The following is a 20,903-nucleotide window of genomic DNA, read 5'->3' on the forward strand; positions in this document are numbered from 1 at the left end:
TGAGAGACAACAGTTAGCCAGAGGCCAAAACAAGAGGATCCTCAAACAGTGAACAATGCAAAGCAGGATCTTACTGAATCATCCTCAATGATAGCTGCAGAGTCAAAGAAGTCCGGCCTCAATTCAGCCCGTTCTCGTCGGTTTCTTGAGGGTGGCTGGAAAGAGAGGAATTTATTTAACTGTCTTTACAATTAGGCAGCGCAAGGTCCCTGGTCAGGGCAATGGGCTAAGCTGACTCGACATGGCAGGTACTGGACGTACACAGGAGCAATGCGAGCATGTTCCTCAAGGGAGGTGGGCTTGCAAGGAGTTCCAAATCATTCTATACCCAGGAAAACACGTGTGACAGCTGCTCGACATCAAGTATGTATTTGAGTCTGAAGCCAAAGGAAATAGGTCTATGCCCATCCTTAAGCACTTGTGTAAGATTCCTTCCTGCACAGGAATACTTGCCTGAATCAAGACCATAGACCAGGCTATCAGAAGCTTTCTGCTGCTCTTCACTTCATTTCTGAGACAAATCAGCTATGAAACTGGAGTGCAATTACAGCCAAAAAGGCACCTTAGCACGACACTGCAGCTCAGGTTAGGGTCAATCTATTCTCTTTGACCATGATCCTGCAGCTCTGGGAGCTCTGCTCCATTTGAATGGGAGCTGGATGGAACCCGTCATCTCCTACCACCTGGACTATGCAAGAAAAGATTGTACGTATCTGCAAGATGATGTGTGGGTAAGACAAGTTCAGTCTTGGGCAGAAGCAGCTATGTATTTAGCTGCATTTCTGTTCCAAAGCATGTGGAAAAGTATGATCTTAGGGCTTGGACCCATGTGCCCTGTTTGTAACCCTGGTTTAAGTTTAGCATGGACAGGACAAGAGAAGCCAGTGTGAATTATGCAAAATACTCTCAGTTTTAGGAAAAGCTGATTGGTCCCTTTTCCTTCCTGCTTTGCATTTTTTTCTACTTCGCATAACAAGACAACCAAGCTTCTGAAATTCAAAGGCCAGTAAATTTATATGCAACAAAAGGGAATGGGATGCAGCACGCAGCCTGAGTATGGCCACAAGAGGTCACTGAAAGAAGCTAAAACTCTTTTCAAAGCCCAGTTGCACTGCTGAGTTGCTTGCACTGCTGCTGCTAGTAACAATTAGCCTTGCGGAAACACTTCCTCATTCTGTGGGACACGTAATGATCTCCTGTTAGGAGACATTTTTTTCTCACTGCATTATGCAACTGGCAAAAGGCCTGTCTACACGGGGAGCTGGTATCCATAAGCAAGGGCTGGGCTTTCCCTTACATTAGGGCTGCTCCATGTTTACTCCCTGCATGGAAACCCTGAGTACATCTTCAACAGTTATCTTTTTGTGTGGTCCCTGGAAGTGGACTTAGTTTGTTTGCTCTGAGTGGGTACTAACATTGTGTACCTCAGCATGGTGCAGTTAGTGAGCTGTAAGTCCATACTATATGTCAAGGAGCACTAGTTGCCTCTACATGCTTTATCACGTTTTCACTTTCACCAAGTATCAGGTCCTTGCTTGTGTCAGCAGCAGGACACCAGGCTACTGCTGCCAAATGTTATGCCTTGCGTTTCTATGAACACGGAATTGCTCAGGACTACATTTGTAGCTTTGGGCCAAGGGAGCCAAGTGGGCTGCTCCAGTCCTCTCCCACTTCTGGGTGCTCACGCCACTGAAAGTGGCACATAATCCTGGGAAGCTGCTTTGGTAGTTTCGTCCCTTTTAACCATCCTGCCTCCATATTATACTTGCTATTAATAACCACCATCTACTGACCAGATCAATGACCATGGTGTCCTCAAACTCCTCGTTCATGTCCTCGAGCTGACTTCGTGAGGACATCATTACGTCTTCAAAAATGGGCTCAGCATCATCCTCCATTAGGCCCCGTCTGATTGAGAGAAAAAACAAAGTCGTGGCATTTAATTCTTCCAATCGTGGGATTTCTCCTTTGTAAGGATACAGGAATAATCACCCATCCTGCTTCCTCTGTGTCATGCATGTATTTATTTATGTATTTATTTACCCATTTCTTTCATTTATGTGCCACCCTCCCCAAAGGGGCTCATGGCAGCTTACAGGGAGGCTTACAAAGACAAGACGTTTTACCATATTACCTCTGAAAGGGATCTCAGCTGAAAAGGAAGTTAACACTTGGAAGTGTGAGGGGCTGAGGTACGAAGTTGCATTATATACAACATACAGTGCCAGATCCAACAGACAGGAGGTCAGTGCTAACTTCACTTTACAATAGGGCAAGCAAACCTGGAAAGGTAATGTGATTGCCCAAAGTCACATGGTGAATAATCCAGGAAGGCTGAGGGCAGAACCTTGTGCTCCAGAGACTTGATGCTGCCAGGCTATGGGCACTGGGACCCCACTGGCACTTCAGCCAATGGACAGTGGTAAGCAGGAGAGGGCCCTGCATTAAAACAGTACATCTATGGATCGTGGTGCAGTCCACCGACTGCCCAGCACCCGGCATCCCATGCTGCGTCCTTTGCTGCATATCCCCACTTAGAAAACAGTTACTCTGTCTTTATTAAGAGAGATAAAATGTCACACAGACTATGAGCAGCGGTGCAGGTTATGGTCTTTCATGAAGAACCTTACTAATCAAAATTCCTCAGCACCAAATGTGGCACTTGTGCCCGTGATGTGTGTGGGGTTTTGCACACTTACACTGCGTGCCTTACACCGCTTCTCCCTTTCATGTAGTTCATTCCTGTCCTGTCCTTTCGATTTAGATCTTCTAGCTTCTGCTGGCCCAGCCAAGATATCTGCATCTGGGGACTGACACAGGAAGAACAGTGTTATGAAGTCAGCCATGCCACTGAGACTGTAGCGATTTTCTCTGGATGTCGTCTCAGCTCATTTCGGATCAGGCCATCCTCGAGACTGAAAAGCGTTCCAGCCCTGTCCCATTATATGGAAGGGTCTTCACACCTCCGGCTCCAGTTTGTTGCTCTTGTGGCATGCGATCAGTACGTTTGTTAAACACTGTGGAATAAAAGTGGCCACACGCCACCATGCTGGTACTCTGTACACCTAGCAGGACCATTCCTACTTTAATTGGTGCTATTCTATTGGCTCAAATCTGGCACTGCACACAAGAATACCTGCAATCCCAAGGTTAACATGCATTTTAGCAGGCACAAGATGCCATATAAAAAAAGGAAAAGCAAACAATGCTTAAGCTATAGTACAAATTACTGGAGGGCCCAGAAACGACAGATATGTGAGTGCCTGAAGGGCTGGTCTTAAACGACAGGTCTATGCAAGGGAGGTCACCACAGCATGAGCAGAGCCCAGCAGAGTACCTAGGAACTTCAAAGCATCTAGTTCTTTTATTTTATTACAATTATACAATTTCACCCAATTGAAACTGACAAAACAAGCTGAAGTCATTGAGCCCCTGCATAAAAAGAGACACCACTTGAGGTGATGGATTTCTGGTAGGAGCATGATTGTTTGTTCATTAGCCATTTGTATTGACCATCAAGCCTCTGTGCAAAAGCACTCAAGGCCTGGGTGCAAAAATACCTCTCCATGGCACTGAGGACACCAACTGAAATTCAGTTAAAGGCAGAACACAGTCTGATCCATGATCTCAATACTTGTGCCTCCCTTTAAGTCTCTGGCGTGCTCCTAAAGCTGGGAGTGCTGATCAGCTGATTGGCACTTGCCCCACACTCAATCTAAGGTGTGATGGGAACCAGCCATGTATTTTGTGTGATAACTTTGCATCTTATTCCCCATTTTATTGTGCTATTAACTGCATGAACATGTGCCCTGGTTACTACTTAAGATGGTATTAACTGGTTAATCATGTCTTAAGTGTAATGTCTGCCAGGGGCTGAAGGCACTTAGGGATATATTCAAAAAAGGGAACCATAGGCTCTGAGCTGCACAATCTAAATTTGAGGGGTCTTGTGGTGTAGGGGATCTCATACTTATGTCAAGATAACTGCTCAGGGCAGAGAGTTAGGGACCTCTAAACGGGCTTCACCAAGCCACCTTTCTGAATGGAGAACCACCTAGTGCCAAGGAGAAGGGTACCCCTAAGCACACAGGCTACTCCATGATCCAGAAGCAGTGTAACTGCATGTGTGTGGTGCTGTAGGCAGACCAGTTGGCACGTGCTCTCAGCTGGCAGTGCAGTGTGTTCCAATGCTCAGCTGTCTGGCACAGGAAGTCTGCAGCATGCCTTGTTAACCACTATGGCTAATCCCAACTCTTGCCCAGCCTGATGTATTTGACAGCGACGTTCTGGCACTTACTTGTGTAAGAAATCCTGTTCAGATCCTTGTTCTGACTCATGCTCTTGGATCTGCTCTCCTATTTGTCTCGTGTTTTCTCTCAAGACAGTTGAGGTGAGCTGTGGTGCTTGAAGAGCCCCTGGAGTTTGTATGTTGTCATTCCGGTTCAGCCATGAGCCTTCCAGATTCTCATCTATTAAAGGACAATTACATTTAGGTAACTGCATAAGACACTGCATTTTGCAGTGGTTACTACAGTTGTTCGGCATTCAACAGGATATTTATTGGGAGCACCTAGCTGTGTAAACACTAAGTGTCAGAGCACAAACAGTGCTAACCCAGCCCTTTCCTCCGTGTATATGTTGCCACAGCTCAATGCCACAGCTGCAGCAACTTCTGCAAAATAAGTTATAAATTACGTGATTTAGATAACAAATCATTACATGCGTAATGGATCGAGGTGGATTAACTGCCAAGAAGCTTAACTTGTGACTCTAATTTAATTTTGTATTAGTACTGAGAAGGAAAAATCTTTGAAATGCTGATTATTTCCCGTTTCCTATTCAAAGCAGTCATATCTAATTAGTATAAAAAATAATACTTTAAAAAAAAATCTGCATTGCAAGGGTGTCTAGAACATAATGTTCTGGGCATGCATTTGCAACTCGAAGACTGTTCCCATCCTAAACAGTTTACAATTCAGTTGGAAAATGACAGACAACATAAGGTTCGAATACATAAAATGATTAGGGGCTAATCTGGTTGAGAGGTGATACATATATTTTGCTGATGGGTCAAACCAGAGGCCTGACAAACAAACAATGCACATTAAGCACTTAAAACCAATAGGAAAGCAGAAAAAGCCTTAATTTTGTAGAATATTCTAAGATTCCAAACTATGAACAACAGGAATAAGACTGAAAAATATAAAAAACTACAGGGAATGTTCACAAAATTTCATCCTACAGACACTAAGATTTTTTTCTGTTACTTGGTAGCAGTTATCATGATAGCTTATGAATTAAGGAGTTGACGATGTCATTTTTTAACAGTTTAGTATCATCAGATGTTCAAGTTCTTTAATGTCCCTTGTTTGAAAGTGATTTTTAAGTAACTTTAATTCGCCGAAAGTTCATCCCCCCATAGAAAATGTTCGTGGCCTTGTTTTTGCAAATAAAAGGCTTTTTTCTTGTAACGCAATTTCAAACAGCTGACTAAAATCTTCATCTCACCAATTTTCTGGAAATGTTTCATTTCTCTTTGCAGTACGTTATAGCTCACTGGTAAGAAAAGAAATTGCTCTACAGAACTGTAGCACTTTGCAGAATTTGCTTCCATGAAAAATGCAGAACAATGGGGTCTCTCATTTGTTTGGTCATCATATGGCTCATTCTAGCTCATTCATAGGTAGAATTAGACAAAGCCTTTGTAAACTGTTTTGTTTTTAACATTGTAAGAGCTTCTTCTTCACTCCTGGTGTCACACACCCAAACAATTTCATTATGAAAACACACAGGCTTCCAATGTACTCTGAGGATTTGATTAAAACAATTTTCTGGTTGATACTCGCATCATGCATCTGATGAAATGTCCTTTAACTTTTCAACTGTCTTGCTTTAATCTGGTGCACAAGTTCTTCACTGTTGTCACAAGCCCTTTTCAAAGATCTCCTATTTATTTAATCAGATTATGTATAGCTAAGGTATCTGGATTCACTTTACTGAACTGCATTAGGTTTGTCCCAATAACAAACATCAACTGTGAAACAAAATCCAATTTTGTAATTATCTTCAGCAAATTGAAGACTGACTTGAATTGAAGATGATCTCCTGAGTAGGAGGCTGGACTAGATGACCTTATGAAGTCCTTTCCAGCTCTACTTTCCTATGATCATATGATCTCAGAACCAGTACTCCATCCTCATCTTTGGGTTCATCATCATTTTTAAGGGACCACTACTTAAAGACTTCTCAAGTCTTCTCAAGCACTGGTGAGAATCAAAGTCAGAACAACAGAATTAACAGGCAAAATCTGGGAAAGGACGAGTGTTGATTTTCAGTGGAGCATAGAGGAAAAAGGCTAGCTGGGGAAAGGACTAAATAGTGATTTCCCCAAGCATTCCCAATGAACCTTGAGAGGAAGGGAAGAAGTGGGATGGGGCAGTGGTTGGAGGTGCAAGCAAAATCAACCATGAGTGTTTTCAGGGAAGCTCATACTGTGATGGGGCTAAACCAGAAGGGAAAGAAAGGCTGCAGAAACAGATGAGAGTGGATACAATGAGGATGAGGAAATGGGATGAAGCTGCTGGGGCACCTGAAGGGATTATAGAAGAGTAGGCAAGAAACCTTAGTTTTGCTGATGGGGTGTAGGAGTAGATGTTTAAAATGGGCAAGGGTTAGGAAAGAAAGAGATGGGATAAGAGATCCTGATGGATCCTGTCTGGCTTGCTTCTTGAGCTTAAAAGTCACCTTTTGTTCTTTAACATACCCTACCAGAAACGCCCCTGAAGCAATCTGTGATTGCATCTGTGATACTACACTTATTTCATGGTCTCCAGATTTTCATGGCGCTTGATCTTCTTAAGGCACTCAGAATTCAGGTCAAGGGAAATTCGAAGAGATCTGCTTTCTGTAACGACCATGGATAGACTCTGGAACCAAATGACTGCTGAACCTGTTGAAGGCTTGGATGAAGCTAAGATACACAACTATAGAGGGCCTAGTTGCAGTTCCCAGATCCTGGGACTGGTTTCACCCTATTCCTAACCTAGGTATAGAGCTGAGCAGCTTAGTAGTACAACTTGCATAGGGCAAAGATTTTGGCATAAAGGGTCCCACTGGAAAGAGACAAGACATGATAGTGACTTTATTTCTCTGTTGACGTGTTCCTCTTCTATCCTAAAAGGAAGTGCTTGTTCTCTGTATTTTCTTTCTCTCCCAGTATTTCCTTACTGCACATCTGCCGTGTTTTGCTATCGTCTCTTGCAGACTGTTAGCTCCATGGGGCAGGAGCAGCCTGGGACAACAGGGTCCTAGGTATTACAATGCAAACGCAACTAATATTAATAGTAATGGTTTAAATCTGCCTTAATACTTTACGCTGGGCCAATCCCATTATTTAGCATCTACATATAATCCTTAGGGATTACAGAGTTGCCAAGAGCTGCAGTAACCATTCTCATGTTGAGGACACATACTTCTATGTATCCTTTACAAACCAAGTAAACAGTTCTGCTTCAGATACTACATTGCCTGGGAGAAAAAGGAGCACAGATGACGACCAGATGGTTTCATGCAAATCCAGGAATACGAAGTAATGCAAAATGGAATCGCATCGAAGAGCTGGTGAGCACACTTCCTCCAGCATTGGGAAGAGCATGTGGTTTTGCTAGTTTTGCCACTTTGTTTCTAACTGGTAAAAAGATTCTGTTTGTTCCTTCTGGATGAAGACTTGGTTGCTGCAGTGCCAGGCATGTGTCATCTCCAGACTATACTACTGCAGTTCTCTCCACCTCAGACTAAAAAGGAAACCAATGAAATTACAGCTACAGAGGAAAACAGCCACGTCTCCTAAGGAGGAGAGCCAAAAAGCAGCCTGCTCTGGCTCTGAACGTACTACTTCTTCCAGCTGAAGCTTCTAATATGGAGATACAAAGCCCCCAGGGGGACTGCTCTATGTGACTCCATAGATCGTCTTTCTTCAAGAGAGGCTGCAGGCACGAGGAGCACCATGCTTCCCAGGGCCCAAGCCAATGCAACAGTAGGCTCTGGATGCCAGATGCAACCAAGAGAAAAAGGATAAGATCTCACAAAGCAAGCTCTTGAAATCATAGTTCTACAATTATGCTTCAGCTAAGTAATTCACCTTCTTAAACCAGCACTTAAAATGCTCTTGAGTGTCTCTAGTGTGATGCCCAATTTGTGAAAGCAGTTCTGCCAACACTGCTCAGAAGGAGATCTGGTTACTTACCAGAAGCTGATGCTTGAAATTTCCTACCTGCCTTCTCTGTTTCTGGGAGTCTTTAACTGGGAAAGAATTGAGTGGTGTAGGAGAAGTGACTCACTGTGTGCCATAGGGCATGACCATTTGGATCCTTTCTGAAGACTATCTGTGGTCTCAAAGGACAATGTTTTCTCAGTGGCTTTGCACAAGGCTGATGCACATTTCAGACATGGCTCAATATGGGGGCTAGCTTCTACTAAGTGAGGTGTTAATAAGTAGCTTCCTATTAACTTCTTGCCTCCAGTTTTGCAGTAACTGTTTTTAGATGCTTTTAGAATGACAAATCTCAGTGTGTGGTCCCGAGGACAGGTGAATATATATATGTATAGGAAAGTTTAGAATGAAAAACGAAGTTGTAAGGATATATTATACAAATCTTCTCCATGAAGCATGTACTTGTATACTTATGTTAACTAATAAGCCATAAGAATCTAATGGAAGAAAATGAACTTTTAAGGGATTTATAAACACGTGCTAAAAAAGACTAGCCCCTACACCCCATAATATAAAACCATACATACCCTCTACCCTTTTTTTGTGAAGTGGAGGTCGGCCTTTCTTATTCCTCACTGAGGAGGCTTTGCTGCTGCTACTTCCGCTGTTCACAGACATCCTGTCATCTTCCCCACCAGTAACCAGTGAATTTCTATAGGAAATTAGTGGGAGCCATACATCTTCCCTCCTTTCCATCATCTGTTCGGTCAAGAACTTCTCCAAGTAGGAGTGACTGTGAAAATAAAAGGTAGTGAATAGAGAAGCTTGTTTCTGTGCTTTTTCTCCTTTGATCAACCTGTACAAGGTCCTCCTGTGTCCATCAACTTTTTTTAAGTTACCATAAAAGAAAATATTAGACTTTCCATTGAATACCTGCATAAAGAATAACTTGCAAAAATGAACTACTGTTAATTCTTAAAGCAGAATGGCATTACAGCACTCATCCTGCCAATACAGCACTACCATGATTAGCTTTTAAGCATGCAAGTAGAGGCCCGCTGACTTCAGTGGAACTATGCATATATAGAGGGTTAAAGGCATGCAGATAGCTAAAGTATCAGTACTGCAAACCCCTTGAGGCAGACATCTTAAATGCTCGCTAAAATGATGAATGACACAGTTTAGCAAAGCCTGTAAACAGGGAAATGAGGGTATCACTTACACAGTCTTTTTGTCCTGCCGCAGGAGTTTAGAAGAAAATTCACTAAGGACCTCAAGGAAAGCAAGATTAGGAGGCGGATATTCTTGTCCTTTCTGATTCTGGTACTTGAAGGCAAATTCTATACCATCCCTGGGGTAAAGACACATGAAATGTTATTAGGTCTCTGAGAAACTGAGAAAAACTTATGGCAATTTCATTCATGGCCTCTTACGGATAGCCACATGATTCAGCTGCATTGGACCCTTTTGGTTCGTAACACAGACTGCAGCCATGTGAGCTAATGGTGGAACCGACAGCAGTAGTAGGTTGCAGTAGTTTATGTCAGCAGGCACTAAAAGGGAAAGAAAGCTTTACTAGTAGGCTTCAGGGATATCTTCTGATAGCAAAGGAGTGGTGAGACTCGTGGGTCTGTGGCTGCATTTTAGGCTCTGGACAGGTATGTCCTCTAGTGGGTGATGACCCTATCCCATTTCTTTCCTGACTTGACCCCTTCTCCATTGCTTCCTCCAATCTGTCCATGTCCTAGTTCTGTTTTTTATTTACCACTGGCTCCTTACCCTAGTCCGAGTCTCCTTTTCCAGCAAATCCTAGTCTCATCTCTTCAGATGCCAAGTACTGGTATCTCCTTGCCCAGCCAGCCTTAGTTCATGACCGCCTGGCTCCTCATTCAATGTGCTTCTCAACCACCAGTCTGGTATCCCATCAACCTTTCAGTCTCCCCAGCCCTACTGGCTCCCAGAGGGAGACTTTGCATAGAGCTGCCAAATCACTTGCCCAAATAATCCCAGTGTTCCTCAAAACTCTTCACAGTTTCCCTCTCCCTGGCTCTAATCCCAGTTTCTGCCCCTTGTCTTGCTAGGCTCTTTGTCCCAGCTTATTCCCTCTCTCCAGTGCTGTTAGTTTAAGTCTTTCTTCCAAAACATAACTCAGGGAACGTCTTACAGCAAGCTGTCTGGGCCCAGCAGTGTGGTTACTGGAGAAAACAGGAGAGAGTCTCCTTGCTCTCAGTTCAGGCACCTGAATTCAGACTTCGCATGTTTTGCAGCCTTGCCGCCAAGCTGCTGCCAGTGCGATTGCGACCTGCGTGCTGCTGATTCCCCTGCCATCAGCCCATCATTGTGGGCTATGTAATCCAAGTGGGATTACGTACCTTTGGGTGGGAGAAACTTCTGGTTTATATGCATATATAAACTTATAGTATTTACCACCACTCACTTGTGTAGCGTGGCCACGGCTTCTCTTGTCTTGATTTGATCCAAGCCAAAGGTGAGGGCAAACCTGCGGGCCAGTTCTTTAATCCCGCTGACATGGGCTGATGTCCTGTCCAAATTGGGACCTTGTTCCTGAACAAGCTCATTAAACAGCTGGAGAAAGAATTGAACTGTTAAAACGTATAAGATAGGAAGCATGTTTTTACAGGAGTTTTTCTTTACCCAAAGCTGATTTTAGCTGGTGTACGGCCTTGTCCAGAGTCAACTAAAGTCAGAGGGATTTTGGAGGAGACCCTACGTTAAATGGGTTTTGGATCAGACCCTATATTAGCAGTCCCTGAAGTATGAAACGCAGTGAAAAGCTTGTGCTCTCAGCACAACTTCGAATTCATGCACACTTCTGTATTAAGTGGTTTAAAATGAGCAGTATGAATGGCAGAGGATCTATATTTCAAGAAATCACCATCAAATGGAAACGTTTTTCATGATGCTCTGCAGAAGAAGACTATAAAATCCCAGCTAATAACATCTGCAATAACATAAACATTGACAGAACAGTTAATACAAATGAGGACAGGGCAGTCACAGGGGGTTATCTGAATTACTTGGCAAGTGTCACCAATTCAAACAAAATGTGTTTTAATATAGCAAAATGCACATGGAACAAGGAATGCAAGCTGTAGCTACAGAATGCAGGACTTTAATCTGGAAAACTGACTCCAAATGACTTATGGCTTAGAGGACAAGCAAGTCAACTTGTAATGCTACAGCAAGAAGGGTTAATGTAATCTTTTTAAAGACAGAAGTAATGAATAGGAATAGGCAAGCGATTTTACATGTGAAATGGCATTACAGGGACCAACATCAAAATACTGTGTTCAGTTCAGGTGCTTACATTTTGAAATGATGGTGGAAACCTGGAGGAGGAGGAAGAGCCATAAAAATGATTTGAGGCTGCAAAAAATGTCTTAAAGGGAGCCTTAAGTAGCTCAATCTCTTTATTAAAAAAAAGGGTGTTGAACAGTGACTTGATTACAATGTACAGGGAAAAATTCCAGATGCTAAAGGGCTCTTTAATTTAGTGGAGAAAGGCAAAGCAAAATCGAATGGCTCCAAGGTGAAGCTGACAAATAAAAAAATGAGGCATGCATTTTTAACAATGAGGATTAATTAAGCACTGGAACAAACTACCAAGAGCGCTGGTGGATTTTCCATCTGTTGAAGTCTTTAAAACAATACTTTTCTGTCTTTCTTGAAGATGGGATTTACTTGTATATTTATATTTTTGGGCAACTGGGTGAAATATGATGACCTAGGATATAGGGGGTCACACCAGATGACGTAGGGCATTCCCTTGGAGATGCATGACCCAGCTCTTTCACCTTTAAGGGGTGGCTAGAAGGAATTAAGAAAAAGAGGCTGACTCAGTGTGCACTCTGCCTGCACTAGTGGCTTAAGCTGCTTTCTAAGTCCTTGCCTCCCTGTCTGAGGGTAAATAGTTGCCCAGTGTTTCCTGCCCCCACGGTGAGTGAAAATCCTTAGGGGCTATCTGAGTTTTCTGGAAGAGAATCAAAGATCACTGACTAGTCCTGGTGAGTGTCTGTATGTCTTTTCACCCCTTTCCCCTCTCCTGACTTCAGGAAAAAGAGCAAAAAACCTCTTGTTATCTCAGCTGGTTTTCTTAGCTTAACATGGAGGAAAGAAAGGACTTGTGTGTCACTGTTCCTCCTTTTTACACATATGAAGAAGAAGATGGTGGCCTTCACAACGAGGTTGTATATGACAAGAGGTAGAAACATAGGAATTCTCATTGCAGGGATGCGTGAATTCCCATGCTGGCTGGACATGCAGGAGAGGTTGTATCTCCTAAGTAGTACCTGGGAGGAAGTGTGCCCCAGTTAAAGAGGATTAACTATGCAAAATGCAAATACAGAGAAGAATCCAAAGGGGACTGACAAACAAATATGTGGAGAGTGATGTACTACAAGGAGACATTTAAACGGTGGAGGAAAAGGCTGTGAAAAAGGGCAGAGAATTTGACAGTAGTGAAAGCAAGGCAACAAACAACCAAAGCTGTTTAATATAGACGTCACTCTGAGATATTCTCTCAGCAAGCATATGGCAAGTCTGCATATACTTTCTCAGGACACGTTCATCTCTGTTTTTGTGAATACGGTAATAATGCCATATGATGAATAATGCCATAACCCAAGCAGTCACTTCCTTCTTCCTTATGTGCAACACTGAGTTAATTGCTACCGTGAATTCTCAAAAGTCAACTGTCCTTTCCCTGCCGACACCTGCTAACACAGTGAGACAACAGGAAAATCCTGCTACTTTGACACAGGACACATAAAAATTAAGAATAGGATAAGGTAAGACTAAGAAGAGGCAGAGAACAGTTGACAAAAGGCAGATATTGAAACAGAACCACAAAAAAAGTAATTAGTACTTTCTTCGCTGCTTGTTAGTACAGAATATGGCTAAAGTCATCTATGACCCAGATAAAAAAAAAGTATATTATATCCCAGGTGCTAGCAAAAGATGTGATGAGAATGGCTGGGCATATCGTGAATAAAAGCAGGACTGTTTATTCTAGTCCAGATGCAACTAAGGTAACATGAATGACACAGGAAAGAGCGAAATGCCCCACAGTGCAGAAGACAGCATTTGCTATCACACCGCTTCTGTCAGGACAGAGGTAGAAATAATTTTCCTCCCAAATAGATTGGCACAGGGGTTAATGTAAAGGACAGCAAAAAAATGTTTGAGAGAAACGATAAGATAGATACTGGAAGCAAACTCTATGGTAATCTAATGAGCTGGAGAAAAGATCTTTGCATTCCAGGAGCACTGGAATCGCTTCCAGGAGAAGAGGAGACTCTTGCATGTACATAATTTCCAGATAACCAAGTGAGCTGTATCAGACGTAAGATGCTACGTTACGGTAAGTATAACTTAGGGGATCATAGGACAGGAAGAGAATTTGCGACACTGCATCCAGTCCTTTAAAAGCAACTATTTGTTCAAAGGGGTACAAGAAATCATCCACTCCAACTCCTCTGACACACCACAACCACAGGCCTTCTGTTAAAAGACCCTACAATAGGCCACAAGTAAACAGCAGGGAAGACAAAGGTGCCATCAATGCCTTGTCACTGTGATGAGGAGCATCTATTAGGCTAATAGATACTGTGATGACCCTATCAAAAAGACCATTGTTCTGTGCTAGAGGAAGACAAATACCCTCATTCTTTGCCAATCTGACACTGCAGAAAAATCCTTTCTTGACTCCAAGTCTAGGGATTGGTTTGATCCTGATCACATGAGGAAGCCCTTCCAGTGAGGCACTGAAGAGGCTTGTAAGGTCTGGTAGGAACACCAGCACACTGCACTCAAACTCTCACTTCTAGTCGTAGCCAACATCAGACTCCCACCCCTACACACACCCAGAAGTCGAATAAAGAATTAAATAGGGGAAAAAAATCATCTTGGCTCTTGGAGGGACTGGCAGAAGCCTTGACACACAGGATTACCACTGTTTCTTTTCAGATCCATCATGAGAATACTAAATACTTGAATCCACACATCACGTGCATTGATACGTACTCCCAGAACTCCCCTACTCTATTATACTATCCTTTCCACAACCCCACTGACTCCTATCTTGAAGTAATTCAGGTTCCTTGCCTCCCCTACTTTGCTTGGAAAACCATTCCAAAACTTCACTTCTCTAATCATTAGAAACTTAATTTTGAAACTGAATTTGCTTGTGACTAACAGAGACCCTGGGGCTCCTTTTTCCTTTAAGAAAAAAGGAGCCCAGCCAGGGAGGCTAGGCAGGGTGCAGCAGCAGCCAGTTGCCAGGGCAACAGGGCAAAGCAGGCACCTGCAGGCAGCCTGGAAGTGGGCAGAACCCTGGGAGCATTTAAGCTGGAGGCTTCGGCTGGCAAGTCAGTCTAGCCCTGCCAACTGCAGGGTTTACAGCTCCTGCCCAGGAGAGCTACCCAGGGACGCCAAACTGACTGCCTTGCTGCCTGTAGGGACGCTGAGGCCTGGGGTGCTCATAAGGAGGTCTGCCAGCACAAGGGGTGAGGGAAGGTTTGCAGAGGGCTGCTTGTGTTGCAGCGCAGGGGCTCAGTGTTTATGTTACAGCTTATACTAGTGATTTGGGTTGGGACAGGAAGGGGCAGTATATGGAGATCCCATTAGTGCCTGAGGGGCATATAACTGTTTTGAGCCCTGCCAGGGCCAGGGTCGAGGCCTAAATGACTACTGAGCCTGAAGCAGGCATAGTACAAGGCCACAGAGCGAGGCAGAGGCCAGGCGCTCGAGAGGGGCACAGCCAGGCAGGGGCCTGGTACCTGAAAAGGCGAAATGAGAGCTAGTGCCTCAAAGCTATGCCTGATACAATGAGCCCAGGCTAGAAGGCCTAGGTAGAATAAAGGGGAGGAGGCTGAAGTGCCAACAGGTGAACATCATTACTGTAACACCCATGAGGCTTGGGGTGTCGGGGAGGACTAGAGCCGCACGATTAGCCCTTAAGGTTACAGGTGCCCTACAGGGCACAGTCAATGAGAGAAGCCTGGCGAGGGACCTGGCTGCAGTAGAGGCCAGTGGGGTCCAGTTAAACTGGGGGCATGTGAAGGCCCATGGGCAGCCTCCCTATTTATTATATTTCCATCCAGGTGTGGTGGGCGAGAAGGGAAGGCATCCTAGGTGTGGAGCAGAACATGGCTGCAGTCACCACGGGGCATCTCGGCTGCTCCTGGGACCGCAACGCAGTAGTGATGATTTGTCAGGCATTTGATCCTATGCCAATACTGGTTTCTAACTTCAGTATTACTTCTTCCTCTCCAATAATGTATTTATAGAAAATAATCCTATTCCCTTCCAACTTTCAGTCTGATAAGCTAAATAGCCAAGCTCTTTTAATAGCATTTTATAAGTTTAATATCCTCTTATGAGTTCTGCCTTCCCTTGACCATCCTAATAGTGCTTCTTTGTGTCTGTTCTAGTTTAAATTAATCTGTTTTTAATGTAGGCAGGACAGGGTGGAACCTTAGAGACTAACTGATTAAGAGCAGCATAAGCTTTCATCGGCAACAGCCTACTTCATCAGATGCTTGGATGCGCAGAAAGTACAGGTTATAAACAGAAGAGAATTTAAATGCAAACAGGGAAGAGGGCACTGCTGAGAGGTGAAGGTGAGTTGAAGAGATCAATAGGGATGAAAAGTCAATTAACCCACCGAGGGAAGTAGGGATTATAAAAGCTAGTCCAGGTAACGGGATAAGAACCCACATCACACCACATATATCCCTATAACAACAAAGCACAGTCTAGATCATAGATTATTTTTTGTTCCATAGTTTCACGTTAAAGCTGGTTTTTAAAATTTTGTTATTTAAGAACAACTACTCTGATGTCAGTGATGAAACATCCAGGGTCATTAAAGTGTTCTCCCTCCCATGGGCTTGTATTTCTGGAATTGCTTCCTCCATTCGTCTGGAGGCTACTGCTGCCAGTAATCAGCCAGTACATCCACATCCTTTTTGTTGTTTCCCCCCAATCTATTAGCTCAGTCTTATGGGAAGAGTTCTTGGTATTAATCCCTCTTGTACATCCCACAGTTTAATTCATACTAGGTCTACTGCTCTACTCCACAAGGTAATTCTGCCTATGTAATAATCCAATCCTCCTCTGTATTGGCAAGACCTGCCAGGTTTATCTTGCCGATGAGTTTTCTGAGTGCACATCTAGAACTTGCACCATCGCTAAGGGAAAATTTAAACAGGATGAGAGAGGACTGAAAATGGAATTTTTTTCACATTTGAAATGTTTAGCTCCAATCTATACAGCTTGTTTACATCTAATAATATGCCAGATATTTTAAATGCCTAGGAGAGAGAACCGCAATTTACTCGGCATTGCCTAGGTATTTCCTTTAACAATCGACACAAATGTTTAAAAAAACAAAGTGATTTAGAATTTGGTGATAAAGAAGCAGGCATAAAACACATACAAATGATACACTGAATGAGAAATGCAGTAAATACAGCATATGATGCTGTAGGAGGAGAATTTCTGAACAAATCAAAGCCGAGCCTGAAACCAAAGGATACTGTAATTGGCTGCAATCTTAAGTAGCATTTTATATGTTGGAGCATAAAATCTTTGCAGAGCTCAATATCGGTATTATGTTATTACATCACAGAGAACACATCTTGAAATTTCATGAACATACTGCGGATAATATAGAAGAAGTAAAACATTCTTATTTGCTTTTTATCAGCGCGAGGATCTGCTTTGAAATAATAAAAATAACAAGAGAGGTTGGCTCTTGTGGCTGGGAACTACTTGAACTCAGCTTACTAAAATGTATGTTCTTGTGGAAGAACTGTACAGAAATATCAGATTTTCCAAAAGCAAACTTGGTTAAAGGTAAGTAAGAACATCTATGGTTTGATATTACTCCCCCTGACTTTTCTGTGCGTTGCCATAGACATTTTGCAATAATGTGAAAGGAAGTCAAGAAAATAAGTCATGAAAATCTTAAGAATGAATATCATGGCACACTATAAAAGAGTGCATCTGCAAAAGAATACAGCATATGCTAAAACCAGAAGGTTCAATAGAAGGTGCAAAAGTCAGGCTTTCGAGTGTTTAATTCTAGAATGGACTATTATGATCATGTAGTCTGACCTCCTCTAGTTACAGCTTCAAGCCGTGTAATACATGGCTGGGCTATCTTTAGAAAGATATAAAATACTAATTCAATGATATTAGTGATAGAGAGTCCACCACATTCCTTGATCAATTCTTCCAGTGATTGAAAACAACTTGATAAAAATGTTTTCACTTCCAGTCTTAATTGGTCTAAATTCAACTTCCTGCCACTGGATCATATGCTTTTGCTTAGTAAAGAGTACAATGCAACTGTTACACTTGCTCAATTCTCTAGCAATACAAGTGTAGCAAAACTGCTCCAATTTTAACTCTGCTTTACTCTGGGTTAAAAGGTTGGGCAATTTAGCTAACAAGCATTACTATGGAAACATGAAGATGTAATGGTTAGCTAGTGCCCCCTCTTCTTTTACGTTAGCTAAAAAGTATCTTTGTCCACACTCTTAAGAGTCATGATACATAACCAATTGGGCATGAGCTCCCAGAGCAATGAGACAGCTAAAAGGCAAAATCCAATGCTAGGATGCATCCCTATGGTAATATCAAGGAGTAGGGAGGTGGTATTACTTCTCTTTACAACACTGATGAGAACATGACCAGAATACTATCCAGTTCTGGTTCCCAAACTTAAAAAAGATACTAATTTAGTAATAAAAAACTACTAAAATTAGAAAGGATTTACAGAAGAGCCAGTAAAGTGACTTAAAAGCTGCAAACACGCTTTGCAATAGTGCAAGAGCAAAACTGTGATAAGCAGAAACTTAAAGTTCACTGCTAAGTAAATATTTAGGAAAACCATGGAGCAGATGCAGCAGATGTGAAAACCATCCCAAATTCTCTAGCTTAAAGTGAGTTAGAAGTTGGACAAAGCCTAAAAACTACTGTTCATACGTTTCCTTGGACTGGACTTTTATTGGGAGTAGAGGGTACTGGAGAAAGACTTTTGCAGGAGTTTTTGGAATGAGACTATAATCATCACACAAATTCCTTACCTGTTGCAAACTGAGAATTAGTGTCTTTGCACACTGGATTTTATCGATTTGCCTCGTTTTACTCAATGTTTCCTTAATGATATCTCCATAGTCATTGTAGTACTAAGAGAAAAGAGAAGAAAACCACACTTTTAAAGATAGAATTTCATTTCCTTTGCATAACTAATGATTTTCCTAATAGAAATGTTCATTTGTAATTCTTATTTTTGAGAAGGCAGTAGTTCAAACAAGTCATATCTGCAAACCATGCTTTCTCCACATGACAGGTGTCAAAGTCCCAGTACCTAAAGGGTACCTAGCTGGAAACTGTCTATTCAGTAATTAAATCCACAACTGCCTTTAACAGTTACTAGCTTTTAAAACTAACAGAATGAAATGGTATACCCAAATTATTTCCCATTATGAAAATAATGTAGTTTTGGTGAAGGTGACTAGTGAGTCTATTTCCTGTAATGTTTTCAATTTAGCAATGTTCTTTTCTGAAAGACCCCACCTTTTTCTTAGAAAACTAAAAATACCATTGATCCCATTAAAACATGATGCTACTAACAGTTCAAAATTGATTACAGACATGGAAAAATGAAACAGCAGTATCTATAAAACAGTAGAGTTTATTTCCTATTGTAAATAATGGAAGGAACAGATGTCAAGAGCCCTTTAACTATAGATAAGTGCCAACAAATAGTTGATGGGAGGTCTGCACTATTCTTCTCTGATTATTACCAATCATTTATTTACAGTAGCATCCACTGTATGTGGCAGGTGCTTTCCAAACAGTCAGACTATGGATAAGTGCACAAATTAGAGAGAATTTGAAGGGAAGAGGTCTTACTGTGCACAGCAATTTTTACTGATGGGTAAATGACCTTGGTTAAACTTTCACTTACTGTGGAGTAAGAATAAGCCCAGGCAGTTCCTGCAGAGCAGCAGATGGGCAGTAAATCCCCATTCCCTGTTAGTTTAATGCATTAGGGCAGCTCTTAACCCAAGAAAGAGCTACCCACAATCTGAGAACTGACAGTAGGAGGAAAACTAGACAAAATATATAGTTGAAATGAATCATCTTGGTTCACTAAAAACAGATTCATGGGAATTGGTCTTTACCAGGGACCTATATATGGACAGCCCAGGGGCCTTGTGGATTAGTTTTGAGATGTCTTATTATGCACAGAAGGGCCAGGTGGAAAAAGGAACAGAGGTGGCTACAGAAAAACCTTAGGTAGACAGGCCTGGGAAGGCTGGCAGTCAATGGACTCAATATAACACTTGAGAAGGGATGATATAGAAGGAAGGGCAGATTCCACCAGAGCTTTATCTAGGTGGTACCTACAAATTGTATTTGATGCAACAGAAAATGGGAAACCAAGGTTGTCAGAAAAGCTTCCAGATAGTGGCAAACGCGGTCGGATAGGCCCACTAATATATCATATTGGCATATGGTAGGGACAATGTTTCACCAGGGATTATGGAGCCAGAGCTAGCAAACTGTTGAGCAGCCAGTGAAGATTAGTGTAAAGGATCACCAAAGAATCATGTAACTATTTCAAAACACATTCCACTTATAATGAAGGGTAAGTCCAGACCAGCCTACAAAATCAATCATCTGACCATAGTAAGTCAGTACCTTTTCTACTCACATCTTCATCCCTTTTTGCTGCTTCTAGAATTTGCCCAAAAAAGCAAAACAAACACAAGTACAGTAAGCCATCATGTGTTCTGGGCTTCACAGAGTGACTTGATTTTTTTCTTTTCTTTTATTTCTGTGCACTAGAGTGCAAAGAATTCAGGGCAGGAGCTGTCTTCGCACTGTGGTGCGTTCAGTGTTGATCATATTGTAAACAGTTAAAAATGATGATAAGAACATCATGCAATTGAGGGATGATGAAGGTAATTTTATAGCAACTTCTGCAGAGACAGAGACCAATACTTCAGAGTTAGATGTAACAGCTCTTCCCTAGTGCAGGTCCTAAACAGGGTTTCAAAGGGACAACCTCTTCCTTAAACCTAAGCATGTGCATAATGCAGGCTACTGCAGGGCCAGTGCTTTCCATTGCCTGCAATATACTATTGTTCTTATTAAAGGCCACCACGCTCAAGCCCAGAGACTGATGCATCTCAGCATTGGGGGTAGTTAAAAGGGGAAAACTGCAGTGGTAAGTTAAAATCAGATCAGAAAAAGTGCTCATGAAGGTGCAAAAAGAAACTTCTGGTCTAGTGGACAGAAGAGACGGATGACCTAATGTTTCAAGTCTTTTCCAGCCACAATTTCTTTGCTCATTTAGGAGGAGTATAAAAAACCCACAGAACCATACCTTCATATAGTGCTTGAAGATATCTGCTGCTGCATGCATGTCCACAATATCATATATAATAAGCTTGCTAAATGCTGCCAGAAGGTTCCTTCTCTTATGCAAAGCCTCTATTTTGTTAGCTTCATCTTCTTCATCTCCCTCTAAATACAGTAAACAAAATGGTTAATAAATATCTATGGTTTTCTAAAGCACCATAAAACATGATCATGTTTGTTGAATAAATTATATTATTAAAAAAATGAAAAACTCTCCAAAAAACTCTCAAGG

The 20,903-nt window shown here is 42.2% G+C and overlaps 1 protein-coding gene across 1 annotated transcript in view; it reads right to left on the minus strand.

The window, feature by feature from the left end:
- STAG1 (stromal antigen 1) overlaps positions 1–20,903 on the minus strand; it is a 241,072-nt gene that overhangs the window by 4,937 nt on the left and 215,232 nt on the right. The window contains exons 24-32 of the mRNA XM_019542857.1: positions 20,637–20,776; positions 18,325–18,426; positions 10,650–10,798; positions 9,435–9,563; positions 8,800–9,005; positions 4,298–4,469; positions 2,700–2,810; positions 1,794–1,908; positions 75–155 (exon numbers count right to left, since the gene is read on the minus strand). Coding sequence (XP_019398402.1) covers positions 75–155; positions 1,794–1,908; positions 2,700–2,810; positions 4,298–4,469; positions 8,800–9,005; positions 9,435–9,563; positions 10,650–10,798; positions 18,325–18,426; positions 20,637–20,776 — 1,205 coding nt within the window. The remainder of the gene's footprint in view (positions 1–74; positions 156–1,793; positions 1,909–2,699; positions 2,811–4,297; positions 4,470–8,799; positions 9,006–9,434; positions 9,564–10,649; positions 10,799–18,324; positions 18,427–20,636; positions 20,777–20,903) is intronic.

Source organism: Crocodylus porosus, unplaced genomic scaffold (genome assembly GCF_001723895.1).
Source record: "Crocodylus porosus isolate Cpor-Errol unplaced genomic scaffold, CroPor_comp1, whole genome shotgun sequence".
NCBI classification, from domain to species: Eukaryota; Metazoa; Chordata; order Crocodylia; family Crocodylidae; genus Crocodylus; species Crocodylus porosus.